Source organism: Podarcis raffonei, chromosome 8, assembly GCF_027172205.1.
Source record: "Podarcis raffonei isolate rPodRaf1 chromosome 8, rPodRaf1.pri, whole genome shotgun sequence".
Lineage (NCBI taxonomy): Eukaryota > Metazoa > Chordata > Lepidosauria > Squamata > Lacertidae > Podarcis > Podarcis raffonei.
The window spans coordinates 1,134,489-1,152,744 of NC_070609.1; the positions used below are offsets into that span (position 1 = coordinate 1,134,489).

Genomic DNA, 18,256 nt, shown 5'->3' on the forward strand with positions numbered 1-18,256 from the left:
AATTGAGGGCTTTCGTTGAATTGGGTTGGGCCAATTCTGGACCTGAGAGGGTGCAGCGCTAAGCGTGCTTACTCGGAAGTAAGCCCTATTCAGCTCGGCTAGCAAGCATCCTGGCAGTGGGATCCTTGGCATGTTTCCTCCCTCACTGAGCATGGCGGGGAGTTACTCCCTAGCAAGGCTGCTTGCAGCCACATCCCATGCACGTTGACCCACCAGTGAAGCCCCATTCAGTGCTATGGGATTTCTTCCCCAGTCGTGATGCTTACTTAGGATTGCAGCTTTGGGGTCCTCCCAGCGCCCTTTCCTGCCCGCCCCCTTCATTCCTAGTACACATCCATCCCTCGCATATTCTGTGCCAGCCCCCTTGGACTATTTTCTTTTGATCAGCTGTCAAAGGAAGAGCGGGGGAGGGGTCCTCCTAAGACAGTCCCTTCCAACCACTCCCTGCTCTTAGAGAAAACATGGCTCAGGAAACAATGGTGGGTTGGTGGGGGAGGGGGGAGAAAGAGAAGCCATACTTTTTTAACTTGAGAAAAACTTGCAAAATAAATTTTTGGACCTGTGAACCGGTCTAGTGGGGCTTTGGAGGGGGAACAGAGTGGGGGGGGGGAATAGCAGCACCCCTACCCTAAATCTTAAGTACGATTGAAACCCTCATGCTAAAACAAGAAATCAGGACTTCGAACCAGACATTATTACTCAAAAGTTATTGTTATTATAAAAAGCAACTGAACTCAATGGGATTTCCTTCCTTGGAGAGAGGTTTGGGATTGTGGTCATTTGAATGGGGCTTGCCTCTAAGTAAGGTTTGAGTATGGGAGAGGGCGGGTTAGTAAAGGTAAAGGGACCCCTGACCATTAGGTCCAGTCGTGACCGACTCTGGGGTTGCGGCGCTCATCTCGCTTTACTGGCTGAGGGAGCCAGAGTACAGCATCTGGGTCACGTGGCCAGCAGGACTAAGCCGCTTCTGGCAAACCAGAGCAGCGCATGGAAACGCCGTTTACCTTCCCGCCAGAGCGGTACCTATTTATCTACTTGCACTGGCGTGCTTTCGAACTACTAGGTGGGCAGGAGCAGGGACCGAGCAACGGGAGATCACCCTGTCGCAGGGATTCGAACCACCGACCTTCCAATCCGCAAGCCCTAGGCTCAGTGGTTTAACCCACAGCGCCACCTGCATTAATAATTGCAGAAGGCAAACACACATACATTAAGTATATAAACCACATGTCTAGAGCAGTGCACGGAAACGCTGTTTACCTTCCCGCCGGAGCAGTACCTATTTATCTACTTGCACTTTGACATGCTTTCGAACTGCCAGGTTGGCAGGAGCAGGGACCAAGAAACGGGAGCTCACCCCGTTGCGGGGATTCAAACTGCCGACTTCCTGATCGGCAAGTCCTAGGCTCTGTGGTTTAACCCACAGTGCCACCCGCGTCCCACTAGTGTGTAAAGCCCTTAATATGAATACTTATGGCCTGAGCCCAAGCATGTTTATTCAGAAGTAAAACCTGTGTGGATTGGGACTGCCTCCCACGTAAATTGGCTGGAAATGGAAGCCATAGTCTGCAATCCGCTCAGGTCAGTGGTGGGAGGAGAACCACGGCTCATTCGGCACCAGCGAGTTGGGGACAGGAGCCTGTAGGGAAGCTGTTGTAGATATTATCATTATTTATAAAAAGTAGTGTTTATTTGCTGCTCTTTTCACGCTGCAACCGCCGCTGGTTGGTTCCAGGAATGTGCGCCCCTTCCTCCGGGTGAGGCTTCCTGTAACCCCACCAGCTGAAAGAAATTACTGGCCGGTTGTCACCTTGAGGAGCAGACAGAGAAGGCAGGGGTGGCTGGCAGCAATTCTCAATGGCCAGAAATACCTTCCCGTCCCAAGGATTATCCAGGACTACGGACAGACGGATACTCAGTTTTGTTTTTTTTAATAAGCGGATACTCAGTTTCTTAAGGTGAGCGCTTTAGAATCATAGAATCATAGAATCATAGAATCATAGAGTTGGAAGAGACCACAAGGGCCATCGAGTCCAACCCCCTGCCAAGCAGGAAACACCATCAGAGCACTCCTGACATATGGTTGTCAAGCCTCTGCTTAAAGACCTCCAAAGAAGGAGACTCCACCACACTCCTTGGCAGCAAATTCCACTGTCAAACAGCTCTTACTGTCAGGAAGTTCTTCCTAATGTTTAGGTGGAATCTTCTTTCTTGTAGTTTGGATCCATTGCTCCGTGTCCGCTTCTCTGGAGCAGCAGAAAACAACCTTTCTCCCTCCTCTATGTGACATCCTTTTATATATTTGAACATGGCTATCATATCACCCCTTAATCTCCTCTTCTCCAGGCTAAACATGCCCAGCTCCCTTAGCCTTTCCTCATAAGGCATCGTTTCCAGGCCTTTGACCATTTTGGTTGCCCTCCTCTGGACACGTTCCAGTTTGTCAATGTCCTTCTTGAACTGTGGTGCCCAGAACTGGACACAGTACTCCAGGTGAGGTCTGACCAGAGCAGAATACAGTGGCACTATTACTTCCCTTGATCTAGATGCTATACTCCTATTGATGCAGCCCAGAATTGCATTGGCTTTTTTAGCTGCCGCGTCACACTGTTGGCTCATGTCAAGTTTGTGGTCAACCAAGACTCCTAGATCCTTTTCACATGTAGTGCTCTCAAGCCAGGTGTCACCCATCTTGTATTTGTGCCTCTCATTTTTTTTGCCCAAGTGCAATACTTTACATTTCTCCCTGTTAAAATTCATCTTGTTTGTTTTGGCCCAGTTCTCTAATCTGTCAAGGTCGTTTTGAAGTGTGATCCTGTCCTCTAGGGTGTTAGCCACCCCTCCCAGTTTGGTGTCATCTGCAAATTTGATCAGGATGCCCTTGAGTCCATCATCCAAGTCGTTGATAAAGATGTTGAATAAGACCGGGCCCAAGACAGAACCCTGTGGCACTCCACTAGTTACTCTTCTCCAGGATGAAGAGGAACCATTGATGAGCACCCTTTGGGTTCGGTCAGTCAGCCAGTTACAAATCCACTGAGTGGTAGCATAGTCAAGACCGCATTTTACCAGCTTCTTTACAAGAATATCATGGGGCACCTTGTCAAATGCCTTGCTGAAATCAAGATAGGCTACATCCACTGTGTTCCCTTCATCTACCAGGCTTGTAATTCTGTCAAAAAACGAGATCAGGTTAGTCTGACATGACTTATTTTTCAGAAATCCATGCTGACTATTGGTGATCACAGCATTCCTTTCTAGGTGCTCACAGACTGTTTGCTTAATGATCTGCTCCAGAATCTTCCCTGGTATTGATGTCAGACTGACTGGGCGGTAATTATTTGGGTCCTCTCTTTTCCCCTTTTTGAAAATAGGGACAACATTTGCCCTCCTCCAGTCTGCCGGGACTTCGCCTGTTCTCCAGGAATTCTCAAAGATGACTGCCAGTGGTTCTGAGATCACATCTGCCAGTTCTTTTAATACTCTTGGATGCAGTTCATCTGGCCCTGGAGACTTGAATACATCTAGACTAGCCAAGTATTCTTGTACCATCTCCTTAGTTATTCTGGGCTGTGTTTCCTCTGCTGAATCATTTGCTCCAAATTCTTCAGGTCGGGCATTGTTTTCTTTATCGGAGAAGACTGAGGCAAAGAAGGCATTGAGGAGTTCAGCCCTTTCTGTGTCCCCTGTATGCATTTTACCATCTTCTCCTCTGAGTGACCCCACTGTTTCTTTGTTCTTCCTTTTGCTACGAACATACCCATAAAAGCCTTTTTTGTTGCTTTTAACCTCTCTAGCAAGCCTGAGTTCATTCTGTGCTTTAGCTTTTCTGACTTTGTGTCTACACGTGCTGGCTATTTGTTTGAATTCCTCTTTGGTGGTTTCCCCCCTTTTCCATTTTTTGTACACATCCTTTTTTAATCTTAACTCAGTTAAAAGTTCTTTAGATAGCCACCCTGGCTTCTTTAGGCACCTTCCATGTTTCCGTCTCATTGGTATTGCCTGAAGTTGTGCTTTTACTATCTCCCTCTTAACAAACTCCCAGCCATCATGAACTCCCTTTCCTTTTAGTGTTACTGTCCATGGGATCTCACCAAGCACTTCCCTAAGTTTTATGAAGTCGGCTTTCTTAAAGTCGAGAAATTGAGTCCTAGTATGCTTGGCTGCTCCTTTCCGCTGTATAGTAAACTTCAGAAGAGCATGATCACTTGCGCCTAATGATCCTTCCACTTCTACCCCACTAACCAGGTCATCAACATTGGTTAGGACCAGATCTAAAATGGCTGTTCCTCTTGTTGCTTCTCCCACTTTCTGGACAATGAAGTTGTCTGCAAGGCCAGTGAGGAATCTGTTTGACCTTATGCTCTTGGCTGAGTTTGACATCCAACAAATATCCGGGTAATTGAAGTCCCCCATTACTACTATCTCCCTTCCTTTTGCATGCTTGGCCATCTGTTCCAGGAAGGCATCATCTATGTCCTCCGTTTGGCTTGGGGATCTATAGTAAACTCCCACAATGAGGTCACTGTTATTCTTCTCTCCCTTAATTTTGACCCAAATGCTCTCACTTTGGCTTTGAGGTTCTAAACCTTGGATCTCTTCACAGGTATACACATCCCTGACATATAACGCCACTCCTCCTCCTTTCTTGTCTGGTCTGTTTCTCTGAAATAGATTGTATCCCTCCATTATTACATTCCAATCGTGGGACTTATCCCACCAGGTTTCAGTGATTCCTATTATGTCATATTTAGTTTGCTGTACCAAGAGCTCAAGCTCATCTTGTTTATTTCCCATGCTTTGCGCATTAGTGTACAGACACTGAAGTCCATTAATCATTCCCCCGTGTCTCTTATTTAAGGATTTTTTCCTCCCACCACTAGGTCTGCGTGCTGTTTGCTCCATTCGGTCTATGACATTTGGATGATCATCTTCATCAATTGATAGACTCCTACCTTCAGGAGCACTGTCTCCCTCCCCCACATTAGTCAGTTTAAAGCCCTCCTGATGAGGTTTCTGAGATTTTTTGCAAAAACATTCCTCCCAACCGTTGTGAGGTGCAGCCCATCGCTTGCCAGAAGTCCATCTTCAAGAAACTGCATTCCGTGATCTAAGAATCCAAACCGTTCCTGTTTACACCATTTGCGAAGCCAGTTGTTCACTTCCACTATTTTTCCCTCTCTCCCTGGGCCACGTCGTTCAACTGGGAGGACAGATGAGATGACAATTTGTGCATTTAATTGCTTCAATTTCCTGCCCAGAGCCTTGTAATCTCTTTTGATCTTCTGGAGGCTATTGCTTGCAGTGTCATTGGTTCCCACATGAACCAAGAGGAAGGGGTATTTGTCAGTGGGTTTTACGATTCCTTGCAGTCGTTCAGTTACATCTTGGATCTTAGCCCCGGGGAGACAGCACACTTCCCGAGACATCTTGTCAGGCCCACAGATCACTGCTTCTGTTCCCCTCAGTAGGGAATCCCCTATCACCACTACACGCCTCCTCTTAGGTCTGGTCGGGGTTCTTCCGTGAGCTGTCCGTTCCAAGGTCGCCTGCACATTCCCCGAGGACTGCCTTTGCTGCTCGTCTTCATATACCTGATCGACTGTAATGAGGGAGAGATCCTCAAATGGAGTCTGCTCTTCGTCTTCCATACTAGGGGAAAGGACCTCAAAGCGATTGCGTATTTCTAAACAATCAGAGCGAACCCTGGGCCTCCTGCTTCTTTGAGTCACGTTTCTCCATATATCTGGCTCCTGTGTTGGTGAACTAGCCTCCTTCTCAGGGGAGTCCCCTGTCTCCTCCTTGGTGGAGACGGTGTGCTCTGTTGCTTCCAAGAAGAGCTCCAGCTCTCTAATTCTTTGGAGCGTAGCTACACGTTCCTCCAGTTGCTGGACTTTGTCTTTTAAGAGGGCAATCAACATGCAATTGCTGCAGGTAAAGCTGCCTGCAACCTTTGGCAAGATGGCAAACATTGCGCAGGAACCACAGGCGACTGCAGCTGTTCCCTCACCCTCCATCTTGAGAAGGTGTCGTTGGGGGTGACTACAGCAGTCCTCCATCATAAAAAGCGTGAAGACAGGACAAATAAATCCCCCCAAATAAACCTATATCTCCCCCAACAAACGTTTGAGACTAGCTCCCCTAAATCTAAAAGATGGATCAAACTGCTAGCGCCGCTTGGCGCGTGCCGCTGCCCTACAAGCTTTGTTTTTTTAATGAAACAAACCAGGAGACCCCAGCAGAACGCCTTGTGCAAAGTGCTTCTAGGTTTGGTGGCTGTTGTTTATAAGTGCATGTTGCAGGGGGAAAGGGAAATGATGGCCAGCACGTTGAGCCTGTGCCTTTCTCTCTGTTTCTCATCCGAAAGGGGAAGGAGCTGGAGCGGGGAGAGCAGTCTCTCTCTAACCGGCCAGGATGATGGCGAAAAGAAATTCTGCCGCTGCCACCGCCCCATTCATAGCTCCCGTCCCCGGGGCCCCACGACAGACGAACGCGCAAGAGGGGAGCATATGAATGGGGGCGGCGGCGGCATTTCTTTTAGACATCATCCTGGCTGCTTAGAGAGAGACTGCTCTCCCTGCTTCCTGCATTCCGGGGGGGGGGGGGGCCTGCTGCGAAGGCACCCTGCCAGAATAGTGGTGCTGGGGGCAGCCCGCTCCCTCCGCAAGCCTGTTCCTCCGCCAGTGCCTGTGACTGAAGCCCTTTCCACACTAAAATCGTTTCCCCCCACTGTGAATTATTTGATAGATAAGAAGTTTAGGCTTCTCAGTGAATCTCTTTCCACATTCCAAGCACTGATATGGCTTCTCCCCTGTATGAACTATTTGATGGGACACTTAGCTGGTGGCTGTGACTGTGCCTCTTTCCACATTCCAAGCACTGATAGGGTTTTTCTCCTGAATGAATTTGCTGAGAAGTGAAACTGCCCTTTTGACTGAAACTCTTTCCACACTCTTGGCACTGATAGGGTTTCTTTCCTGTATAAATTCTTTGATGGGCCATGAGATTGCCACTCTTACTGAAGCTCTTTCCACATTCCAAACACTGATATGGCTTCTCCCCCTGTAAGAATTCTTTGATGGACACTTACTGTATTTTTCACTCCTTAAGATGTACCTAGTTTTTAGAGGAGGAAAGCAAGAAAAAAAAATATTCTGAATCAAATGTTGTACTAAACTATTTAATAAACTACCAGTACCGGTATATCAGAATAATATTTCAGCCATGTAAAGTGAACAGCGGTCAACAGTGGCATTAAGAACTATCATCACTGTCATTAAAAAATGAAGAGAGACTTTAAGGTTCAAGAACTCTTCTAGTCTTCTGTGAACCCCAAGAACTCATCATTGCTAGAGTCAGAATTTAGGAAGCTCAGTTGCTCATAACCACCGACATCACTTTCTTCGCTATCTTCATATAAAATACCATCTTCGCTTCCATCCAAAGCATTGCTAATGCCACATTTTTTGAATGACTGGACAATGATTTCCTCCTTCACGGAGTGCCATGATTTCACCCATTCACAAACCTGGGTGATAGTGGGCCTCTTCATTTGTCCAGTGGGTTTCAGAACATGATTACCAGCAGCCATCCATTTGTTCCACTCTTCTTGCATAAAGACCTTAAATGGCTTGTTGATGGAACCGCCGAGAGGTTGCAACTGGCTGGTAAGACCTCCAGGAATTACAGCTAGATGGGTCTTCACTTCTTCAAAGCACTTTTTTGTTTTGCTAATATGGGCTCTAAACTGGTCAAGTACTAATAAGGCAGGTTTTTTCAAAAGCCCTCCAGGACGTTTGGACCACACTTTTTCAACCCATACTCTCATTCCATTTTCATCCATCAATCCTTTCTCATGAACATGTACAACAACTCCTCTTCGAATCACTTCTTTTGGAAATGTTTTCCTTTTGAAAATTAGCATGGGTGGCCATTTGGTGCCGTCTGCACAGCAAGACAACACAACTGTGTAATGGGTTTTCTCCTGTCCGGAGGTTTTCACAGCAATAGTTTTGGCACCTTTCAGATTAACAGCCCTATTAGATGGCACATCAAAGGTTAATGGGACTTCATCCATATTCCCAATCTGGCCATTTTCAAACCCATTTTTCTTCCTAGCATCAATTACAAATTTATGAAAAGACAGAATCTTAGATTGATATTCTTCTGGCATTTTTTGCGCAATTCTAGTTTTGGTGCGCATAGCAAGGCCACATCGCTTCATAAATCTGTAGCACCATGATGGTGAGCCAGTAAAATCGTGAATGCCTTTCTCTACAGCAATGCGTTTGGCTTCACATATTATCATTTTTGTAGAGACTGGGAAGCCGTTATTCTGGTGATATGTGATCCATTCTTTCATGGCAATGTCCATCTCTGGCCACTTTGCAGCATGTCCACGAAAAGTCTGCTTGCTTTTATCTGCTTTTTGCAGCTGATCCTCCTGTTTCCTCCAACCTCTTATCATTTTTTCAGTTGGAGGTGGCCCAGAATGTCTCTCCACTGCTCTGTTTCCATGCTCCTTAGCATATTTCACTACCTCTAGTTTAAAAGGAATCCTATATGCTAGTCTTTTCTGCTTTATCATGCTTGTATGTAGAAAGGGGGAGGTTTTCTGCAAGAAAATACAGAGATGAAGGAACTGTCAGTAATGTATTTCCAATGTTTACCACTGAGCGCTGCCCATATTAAACATAGCTGACATACCGTCTGAAAAAAAAGTTATCACCCTAAAAGTTTATTGATATTATAGCATGAACCCATATGATTAATTATATATTATTTACTAAATTATTCCTTTATATATTTTTCTTTGATAAAATACTATATCATTTTCACTATTTATGAGCGTTTTATTTTTAAATTGTAAAATAAGAAAGTCATCACTTGTAAGAGACTTCAGAAATATAAAGCGACTAGCTTATTAAAATGGCAGACATTCAAAACTTTCTGCTGAAATATATGAGCTTATTTGTAATTTGTATCGCCAAAAGAATAAATTTTCATGTAGAAAATTGCCAATTCAAATTAAATCTGAAATGGAGATTGATATATCACATTCATATTGTGAAATATATTTAAATAGAATGAATATTTTCTCATTTTCTTATATTAAGAAACCTCTTCTCAGTAAAACCCATATTAAAATAGGTTTGAGGTTAAACAACTGGCATGTAGTTGGTCTGAACATGTTGGCTGAGAGACTTTTCATGTCAGGCATGGCAAAGGATGTCCACTAAACTCAGGAGGGATTCAGTGCGTGGGCCAGGGGACAACAGGAAAGCATGCTCAGCCCACCCCACTAATCGGCAGGCTCAGCTGTGTACATTGCGAGATTGCATTTTTTTATCTTGAAGGAGTATCGATAAGGTAAAGGAAGGCACTGCTGTCCTGGCGAGACCAGTTGCTAGGCGACGAGTGGGAAAGCAACACGCTGCCGGACAGACCTGATAGGCTGCCCCATTGGGATGACGCTCGTGCGAGAGCTCGTGTGAGAGCCCGTGCTTGCAGGCTCGTTCTCACCACCTGCAGCTCAGTCAGCCTGCCTCCAACTCATCAGCTTTCCCAGCCGCTGCACCAACAGCTGCCGCCACTCTTTTCAATGAGCCTCATTCTGCAGCCGCAACATCTATCTCCCTGGGCAATGCTTGCTCAGACATTACTCAACTCTGGCGGTAGTACCTCTCTCTCTCTCTCTCTCTCTCTCTCTCTCTCTCTCTCTCTCTCTCTCTGGCCTGGCATTAAGCCGCAGCAAACTCCTGCTGCAACTACGGTACATCCGCTCCCCGGAAGAGTGGAGGCCGGGGGAGCAGGGTGGAGAGAGCGAGCGAGAGAGCGCTTGTCTAGATCAGGTGTTGTGCTTGTTAATTTGTATACTGCCCTCCATCCGAAGATCACAACATAAAAATGCAAAACAGAAACAGAACAAAAGTGAAGGTTGCCGCCTCGCCTTGCAAGCAAAACCCCAAAGTGTTGCCTGCCAGCCTTGCTTGCTCATCCGAGGGAAAGAGAGACCTGTTTCCTCTGCTTCGGGGCAAGGCCTCCCTCAGAGCCTTCAGCCACACATGGGCATCTGGCAGCTAAGCCTCGGGGGAAGAGGCAAATATATTCCTTGGCAGGAGCTCCCCGTCCCAATTTGACAGAGCGCGCGAGGGAGAAAGATCTCCCTCTACGCTGGCTCCTGGCTGCTCCCATGCAAGTCACAGAGCCCCTCGGACAGAGGGAACTCTAAAGAGTGTTCTCAAGCCCTCTTCCCCCGCCTCGTCTCTCCCCACCCCGTTGCGCGGGCGTCGCCATTAGGACGCTCACACAAGCAGCGTGCCACACCTACGCCCCTGCGGGAACCAAAGTCCCCAGCTCCGCCTCTGCCAGGGACCACACAATCGCTCCACAAGACACACATTTCCCCTTAATTCTTAAGAGGAAAAAAGTGCATCTTATGGAGCGGAAAATATAGTAACTGGTGGCTGTGACTGAAGCTCCTTCCACGTTCCAGGCACTGACAGGATTTTCCCCCTGAATGAATTCTCTGATGAGAAGTGACACTGACCCTTTTTCTGAAGCACTCTTGGCACTGATATGGTTTCTCCCCGGTGTGAATTCTAAGATGCAGAAAGAGACGGGCGTTGCGACTGAAGTTCTTTCCACATTCCAAGCACTGACTGAAGCTCTCTCCGCACTCTGAATATGGATATGGCTCCTCCAATTCATCATCACCTGCAACTGAGCGACAAACAGATTAGAGCCTCAGGAATAAATGCAGCCCCAACTAACGGAGTAATGCCAATTAATGCTTGTGACAAAGAGATAACTGAAGGGAATTATATAATAATAGTAGTAATAGTAATAGTAATGTTATTATTTACACCCCGCCCATCTGGCTGGCTTTCCCCAGTCACTCTGGGCGGCTTAGAGCATATATAAAAGCATAGTAAAACATCAAGAATCAAAAACTTCCTGATACAGGGCTGCCTTCAGTCTTCTAATATTTGTGTAGTCCTAGATGTCCTTGGCATCACAGGGTTAAGCAGCTCAGAGTGTGCGTTCTGCCTCCTGTGGGGGGGGGGGCGAGACTCTGCATCACTTCCAAGCGTCTCAAGTTCTTTGTTCTGTTCTAGTTGCGTTTTCGTCCGGGACAGACACCTTTGTACAATGTTCTGTGATAATGCCTAGAATGCTGTAAATAAACTGCTTTTAGTTTTAGTAACTATATGAGAGCCTGATTTATGCGCACCGATGCACAGAAGACAGAAGGCTCTATTCCTGACCACTGTGTGACTCTGCTTTTGCTCAGAGCTTTGGAATGTGTGCGCAGCAGAAGCCTGCCGGACCCAATGTCTCTGAGCAATAAATTGCACCAGAAGCGGTTTAGTCCTGCTGGCCACATGATCCGGAAAGTTGTCTGTGGACAAACGCCCGCTCCCTCGGCCTGAAAGCGAGATGAGCGCCGCACCCCATAGTCGCCCCATAGTTGACAGTCCAGGAGTCATTTTCCTTTACTTTTAGCTGCCATGACTGAGAAGATGGAACGCCCTCCCTTCAGATGTCAAAGCGATAAACAACTACCTGACATTTAGAAGACATCTTAAGGCAGCCCTGTTCAGGGAAGTTTTTAATGTGCAATATTTTAGTGTTTTTTGGTTTCTATGGAAGCCGCCCAGAGTGGCTGGGGAAACCCAGCCAGATGGGCGGGGTACAAATAATAAATTATTATTATTATTATTATTATTATTATTATTATTATTATTAGAGGGGAGGTCTTCCTACAGGTTCACTGCCTGAGATTCAAAAAGCCTGGCTCTTTTCTGGGATGGATTTTATTAGGCCCAATCACGGAAACTTTGCCACCTCCAATGCCAATCCTACCTTTGGTCAACCAAAGACAGAAAGAAGCAAGAACAGAAACAAAAACCCTGACAGAACCCACTTCTACTTCCCAAACCATTCTGAAGCCTACATTTAAGAAGACCTGGGCAGTTCAGAGGAGCCTGTCCATGTTTCGCAAAGGCAGAATAGAAGGAAGTGTATTCACAGGGGAAACAATCAATAGCCATCCCTCCAAGGTTTGCTGTGGGAGTGTTAACATCCCAGGTGCTGTGGGTGGCGCTGTTGAGCCCCATCGAAATATCAGAGGTTCATCATATAGAGAGATGTCTTGAATTACAAAACAGATAGGATGATCCAATAGGGAGCCTTACCGAGAGAGTCCAAGATCGCACGATTCTCCTCCATGACTTCCTTATGGAGAGCTCTCTGGTCAGGATCCAGCAACACGGACTCCTTGTCTGTGAAATGCACAGCTACATCTTCAAAGCACACTGAACCCTAACAGAAAAAGAAAAAGGCTGTCCTCTTAGACAAGAGAAAGGTGATCTGTTACATTTTACTCTGTTGTTTTCTGCCTCTTAATTGCTGTTCTGTTTTAATGGGTTTGTTTTGCTGCACATTTTGATTATGGGTGCATATTTTAATGTCTTATTGGAACCCTTTTATTGTTTATTTTAATGATGAACATAAAGAACCTGGTCTTCTTCAGATCATGGTTTTCCTGTTTGCCACATGGAAGGATCCCTTCTCTCCTCTCCCTGTTTTTGGTTCTGGGGGGTGGGGGGAGAAAGAGACCTCCAGGTGCCCCCCAGCCAACTTCAAGGTCACATGGGGGCATGTGAGGAGAGGGGGGAAGGCCCATTGTGTGAATGAGGACGTGAAGCCTGGCCACTGTTTGGTATAGTGCGCAATCTGCTTAGAAGTCTATTTTAGCATTCAATCTAGAAATAAAACTGCAACAGTTGATAAATAAAATTAGTGACATTCAGAAGGTGAGGCGGCACTTCCTTATTCTCAGCACATAAACATCACTGAATGGCGTTTCATCGTTTGCGCCCAGAGCAGCTGTGGAGGCAGGGACTCTGGGCGATGTCCAAGGCACAAATTTGGCAACTCTCCAAAGTCAGTCTTGTCAGCTAGGAGTCCGTTTCCCTAAAATTAAAAGATTTGGCAAAAAAAAAAGGCCTGTTCTGGAAGGAAAGAGTTAAAAGAAAAATCTGCTAAACTACACAGTCGTTGGAGGTCAAGTTTCGGACTTCAAAAAGACTCCTTTCTTGCCATTTTGATGAATGAGGTGAGCGGCTGCCGTACTTTTGCATTTCTTATATTTGTTATTTCATGATTTGGTGAACCCCACCAAGAAAGAATTAATTACCCAAAGGAAACGCAGGAGGAGTAAAATAATTGGACTTATTGACCATCACAGTCCTTGGCGGAGAGTCCTGATCAAAACTGGCAGAGGAAGATCAGATATGATCATAACAGCTCGGGCTAAGGAGGAAGATGGCAATGGTAAAAGCTCTGATGCATTAAGAAAAAGGATATGATCAGAAAAAGCCTGCTTCAACGGGGGCAGATTGGAGATATTTTTTTATTGGAATTGCAAAAGGGGTGTACTTTACAGAGGATGCATAGAATCATAGAATCATAGAGTTGGAAGAGACCACAAGGGCCATCGAGTCCAACCCCCTGCCAAGCAGGAAACACCATCAGAGCACTCCTGACATATGGTTGTCAAGCCTCTGCTTAAAGACCTCCAAAGAAGGAGACTCCACCACACTCCTTGGCAGCAAATTCCACTGTCAAACAGCTCTTACTGTCAGGAAGTTCTTCCTAATATTTAGGTGGAATCTTCTTTCTTGTAGTTTGGATCCATTGCTCCGTGTCCGCTTTTCTGGAGCAGCAGAAAACAACCTTTCTCCCTCCTCTATGTGACATCCTTTTATATATTTGAACATGGCTATCATATCACCCCTTAACCTCCTCTTCTCCAGGCTAAACATGCCCAGCTCCCTTAGCCGTTCCTGCATTTGTTTGCATGGAATATTACAGTTTGAGAAAAGAGTGGTGGTGAACTCTGTATGCCTGCCAGCTACATGAGAGCTGGAATGGGTTTTTATGAGGAAACCGAAACAATCTTTGTGTGACTTACTGATTGCCAAGTACACCTTGACAGTACATTTGAAACATCAAAGATCAAAGACAGTGAGAGGTCACTAATTAATTCCAAACTTGGATGGAAGCCCAGAGCCTATTAGAACAACAATCAGCAGAAAAAGAAGGGCCCATCCAAGTGGACTGTGCTTCAAAATATTAAAACTAAGAACAATGTGGGAAAAGCCCCCTGCGTGATTACAGAAATAATGAATGGTCAAATAAAACAAGACAGTGAGTTATACAAACGACTGACTGATAGAGAAAGGAGATTGTTAATATCAGGATTGGAAAATTGTGAAGTAATAGAGAAGCTAGCAGAAAGATAAAGGATCGATATTTGGCTTTTGAAATCCAGAACACGGGAAGTGCCATTGAAATTAATTAATTTGGATTATATAATTGGCTATATTGTTTTTTGTTTTTGAACGTTGTCAGAGGCTCAGGAGCAGAAGCACAGGGGAGAGAGCAAATAGAGAGCGGAGGAGAGGAATCCGAGGGGAGCGTAGGGGAATATGACAGTGACCCGAGAGATTCCATGAGCTTCTCCAGCGAATCAGAAGATTCCCAGAAGGGGGCGCCTATGGTAAGGACAAGGGGGGTCCCAGGGGGGACGCACCAGAAACAAGGGGCCAGCGGAGACTCCCAAGGGAGCAGCGGAGGATCAGGACCAGCTCCCCCACCAGAGCACAGTGGGGGGGAAGAGTCACATGAGTCAGGACCAGCCTCTCCTCCAGCGGGGAGAGAAGATGAGTCAGGGATAACCACGCCCCCATCGGAAAGTGGGGAAACGGAGGGAAGGCCGGGTCCAGCTAGCCCCCCCAAAAGAGGGAGCAGTGACACAAGTGTAACGGTTAGAAGGAAAGTGGGAGGCTGCGCGCGCGCGCCAAGTTCAAATGTGCAGGAGCGCGGGACAGCAGAAGACCCGGATTGGGAGCCAGGTCCAAAAGCCCGAAGGAGGGAGGGGGAAGAGTCAGGGGACTCAGCGTCAGAAGAGTCTAGGAAGGGCGAGACCCCGACGGGCAGGCGGACCCAGAGGAGGAAAGAACAAAGGAGGAGGTGGAGCAAGGCTAGAATCTTAAACTGGTGTCAGGGGGGAGGAGATTCAGATGGAGCTTCGGCGGTCTAAGGTTAGAGACGTAGCGTTGCACGCTGCGCGTGTGGAAGTGAAACTGAACTTCAATAAAGACTTTTATACTAGAGAAAGAAGCAGCGTTGGTCTTGTGTGAGCTGGGACCTTGGGCAGCGCTGACAAACGTGGAAAGATTTGGTTTGATTTGTTACTAATATGAATGCTTTTTAATTAGAAAATGAAAAAAAAATTATGAAAAAAAGAACATGGTGTTCTTCAAATCATTCTTCAGATCATGTGCACAAACATTCCCATTTGCCACATGGAAGGATCCCCTTCCTTCTTTCCCTCTGTGCTGTTCTGGCCGGGTGGGAAGGACCCTCCTGAAGCCCTATAGACATCTTCAAGGTGCGCAGGGGAATGAGAGGGGAAAACCCCATTGTGGGACTGATGGGGTGAATCCTGGCCACTCTTTGGTATGGGGTGTGAACTGCTTAGAAGCCTATTTGAGCCTACAACCCTCCTTCCTTGGCGGTTCCTCCCACCATTCCTCTGTGTCCACCAGTCCATGACATCCTCTCTCCCCACATGGCCTCTTCCTCCTACCTGCTCTGGGTCCACAGGGGCAGCTTCCCCTCCACCACCAAGAAAAGATGGACAAGCAGGTCTTGCTGGCCTCGTTCCGTCTCCTACGAGAGAAGAAGGTAAGTGGGAAGCCAAGAGCGCATGCTTCACTCCGAAGGAAAACTACAGGTGCGCCTTCAAACAAGTAGGAGTTGCCACCTAAATGTGGACGTTTGCACCCATTTGACATACTAGTTGTGCAAAAATACATCTCCCTTTCTCTGGGCTCTTGGTCCCCTGTGACCTCCCCCCAAAGATGAGAAGAATTCACGGATTAGCTTCAAAATCCACAAAATGTGACCAGAGAAAAAACTCCTTCCTCCTTACCCAGAGGCCTCTCTCTGGCGTCCAAGGGAGTCTTCTCTGCCTCAGAGGAATCCGGACCCATTTCTGCTAACAGATCCTTCCCCTGAAAGAGCAACAAGGATTCAAAAAAAGTAGATTAGAAATGGAATGGCTTAGGACGCAAACACTTTAGGGCTATCCAATATCATTCCTTGGATGCTTTCCAAAAAAGGATGGGCCATTAGGAAATGATTTGGGAATACTCTCCCTCCTCTTTGGAGCCCCTGGGGAGTATCCAGAGGAAAGTCTCTCTCACCTGCTGCTCTGCATGCTTCCTCTCCTCTGCCTGACTCAGGAGGAAACCTTCGGCCAGAGCCACTGCCTGGGAACTGGTCTCTGCTCCGCATTCACTCACCCAGCTCTCCATCTCCAGAGGAAGGACAGCCAGGAACTGCTCCAAGATCACCAGGTCCAACATCTCAGCTTTCGTGTGTCTTTCTGGCTTCAGCCATTGACAGCAAAGGTGGTAGAGTCGGCTGCAAACCTCTCGGGGTCCTTTGGCCTCCTGGTAGCAGAACTGACTGAGCTCCTGGCTCTGCACCTCTGAGCAAGGGGTGTCCTCCTCATCCAGGATCTTCTGCATGGAGTTTTCCCAGAATCCCCCACTGTTCCCAGTTTCCATGGCATGGCCTCTTCCTGCTTCAGGGCCAGCTGAGTCTTGCTCATCCATCTCTATTCTCTTGACACCTCCAGGAGATCGGAAGGAGTCCCTAGGTCTTCTGCCAAGTTCTGCCTGTCCTACTGAGAGGTGCCAGAGAATCCTGTAAAGGAAATGCATTCTTCTACTACAAGATTGATACACAGTCAGGAGAAGAGAAATGTTCCCTGGGCCAGCATGGATGAGTCTGAATCACAGCCCAGACTCGGAGTTCAAGCACCATATTCCCATATTCTTAAGGCAGACTTCTGTCTTTGTTCTGAGGGCAACTCTCTCCCCCTTCAGAAGCATGGCTGCCTCCCACTGGGGGGCCTGGAGCCATTGCTAGCCCTCTGCTCCTCCCTGAATTGGCCTCATCCTCTTCTCAAGCCATCTCTTCCTCCTGTGGCAGGGAGTTCCATGGGTCTAACTGCGCACTGCGAGATGGAAGGACTTTGTTTAGCACAGAGGCCAAGTTTTTATTTCTGCCTCCATTTGTTTCCATCTGGCTGCCACCTGGGCTAAGGAACGTGGCTGATTCCTCAGTCCCATCAGGGTTCCTTTGCAGGCCCTTTTCTTCCTGACTCAGTGACCCCTCCCCAAAGGAGCAAGACAAGAGTTGCAGACCTCCTGCTACTTGCAGCCTCCCTGGCTTTGCAGAGAGGAAGGGGGGCAGAACCTCTTAGCCCTGGCTTGGGGATCCCCTTGCAGGAGCTGAGCAGAATCCCCACGGATCCGTCCCCTGCAGCCCTGGGACACCCCGCCCCACTTCTCCCCAATGCACCCTAGGGCAGAAAAGAGAGGAAACTCACCAGATGCCAGAAGGGAAACTGAGGCAGCTCCTGCAGAGGAAATGAAAGCCCCCTCCCCCTCTTGCAGGGAGGACCTGTTTCTGCCCCCCCTGCAGCCCAGTTTTTTTTAACCCTTGCAAGGTGGAGCAAACCAAGCTCACATTCTCTCTTTCTGAGGCTGTTCCAGGAGGAGCCACGTGCATCGCGGACATCCAGAAATGAACCTGAAGAAGGCAGGAGAGCTCAGTGGGTAGAGCACGAGTCTCTTTGATCTCAGGCCCCTGGGTTCAAGCCCCAGGCTGGGCAGAAGATTTCTTCCGGGCCGGGGATGGGCTAGATGACTTTGGGGGTCCCTCCCTCTGAGCCCTTGCAAAGCGGAGCTCGCCCTGCTCCCTTCTCTCTCTCTCTCTCTCTCTCAGGAGCCAGGGCTGATTCTGCTTCCCTCCTGGAGCCTGATTGGTCTTTTCCTGCAGGCCAATCATTTGTTGCATTCTAGGATCCTACTTGCCCTTTGTTCTAGGCTCCAAGCTTAGTACATAAGCCCCCTCCCCTCTACGTTCCCGCTGTGCCCAGAAGGTTAGCATTCCTACTTGTTGAAGTATGCCGGTCACCTACGTATGCCTTGTGGTCTTGGGTGTCTCTCAGTAGGGGTTCCTGGTTCTGGCTCTTGTTCCAGGGCTGCCGGTTGTGACAGGGTCGTTGGGTTGGACGCCGCTGGTCCACTCGGTTGTGGTTCTGGTTCCTGTGGCTGCTCGGCCTCGGTCACTTCTGGACTTCCTAGTTCTGCCTCCCTTACCCGCTCCTTCT

At 47.5% G+C, this 18,256-nt stretch overlaps 1 protein-coding gene across 2 annotated transcripts in view; it reads right to left on the minus strand.

Annotated features, from left to right (window-relative positions):
- The window catches only part of LOC128420163 (zinc finger protein 883-like), a 43,512-nt gene extending 25,944 nt beyond the window's left edge, over window positions 1-17,568 (minus strand). Inside the window, exons 1-5 of one of the 2 annotated variants that reach the window (XM_053401683.1) lie at window positions 17,471-17,568; window positions 16,278-16,782; window positions 16,004-16,085; window positions 15,659-15,741; window positions 12,198-12,324 (exon numbers count right to left, since the gene is read on the minus strand). In XM_053401683.1, coding sequence (XP_053257658.1) covers window positions 12,198-12,324; window positions 15,659-15,741; window positions 16,004-16,085; window positions 16,278-16,691 — 706 coding nt within the window. In that variant the 5' untranslated portion in view covers window positions 16,692-16,782; window positions 17,471-17,568. The remainder of the gene's footprint in view (window positions 1-12,197; window positions 12,325-15,658; window positions 15,742-16,003; window positions 16,086-16,277; window positions 16,783-17,470) is intronic. The other variant, XM_053401680.1, reaches the window with a different exon arrangement.
- Between the last annotated feature and the right edge of the window lie 688 nt (window positions 17,569-18,256).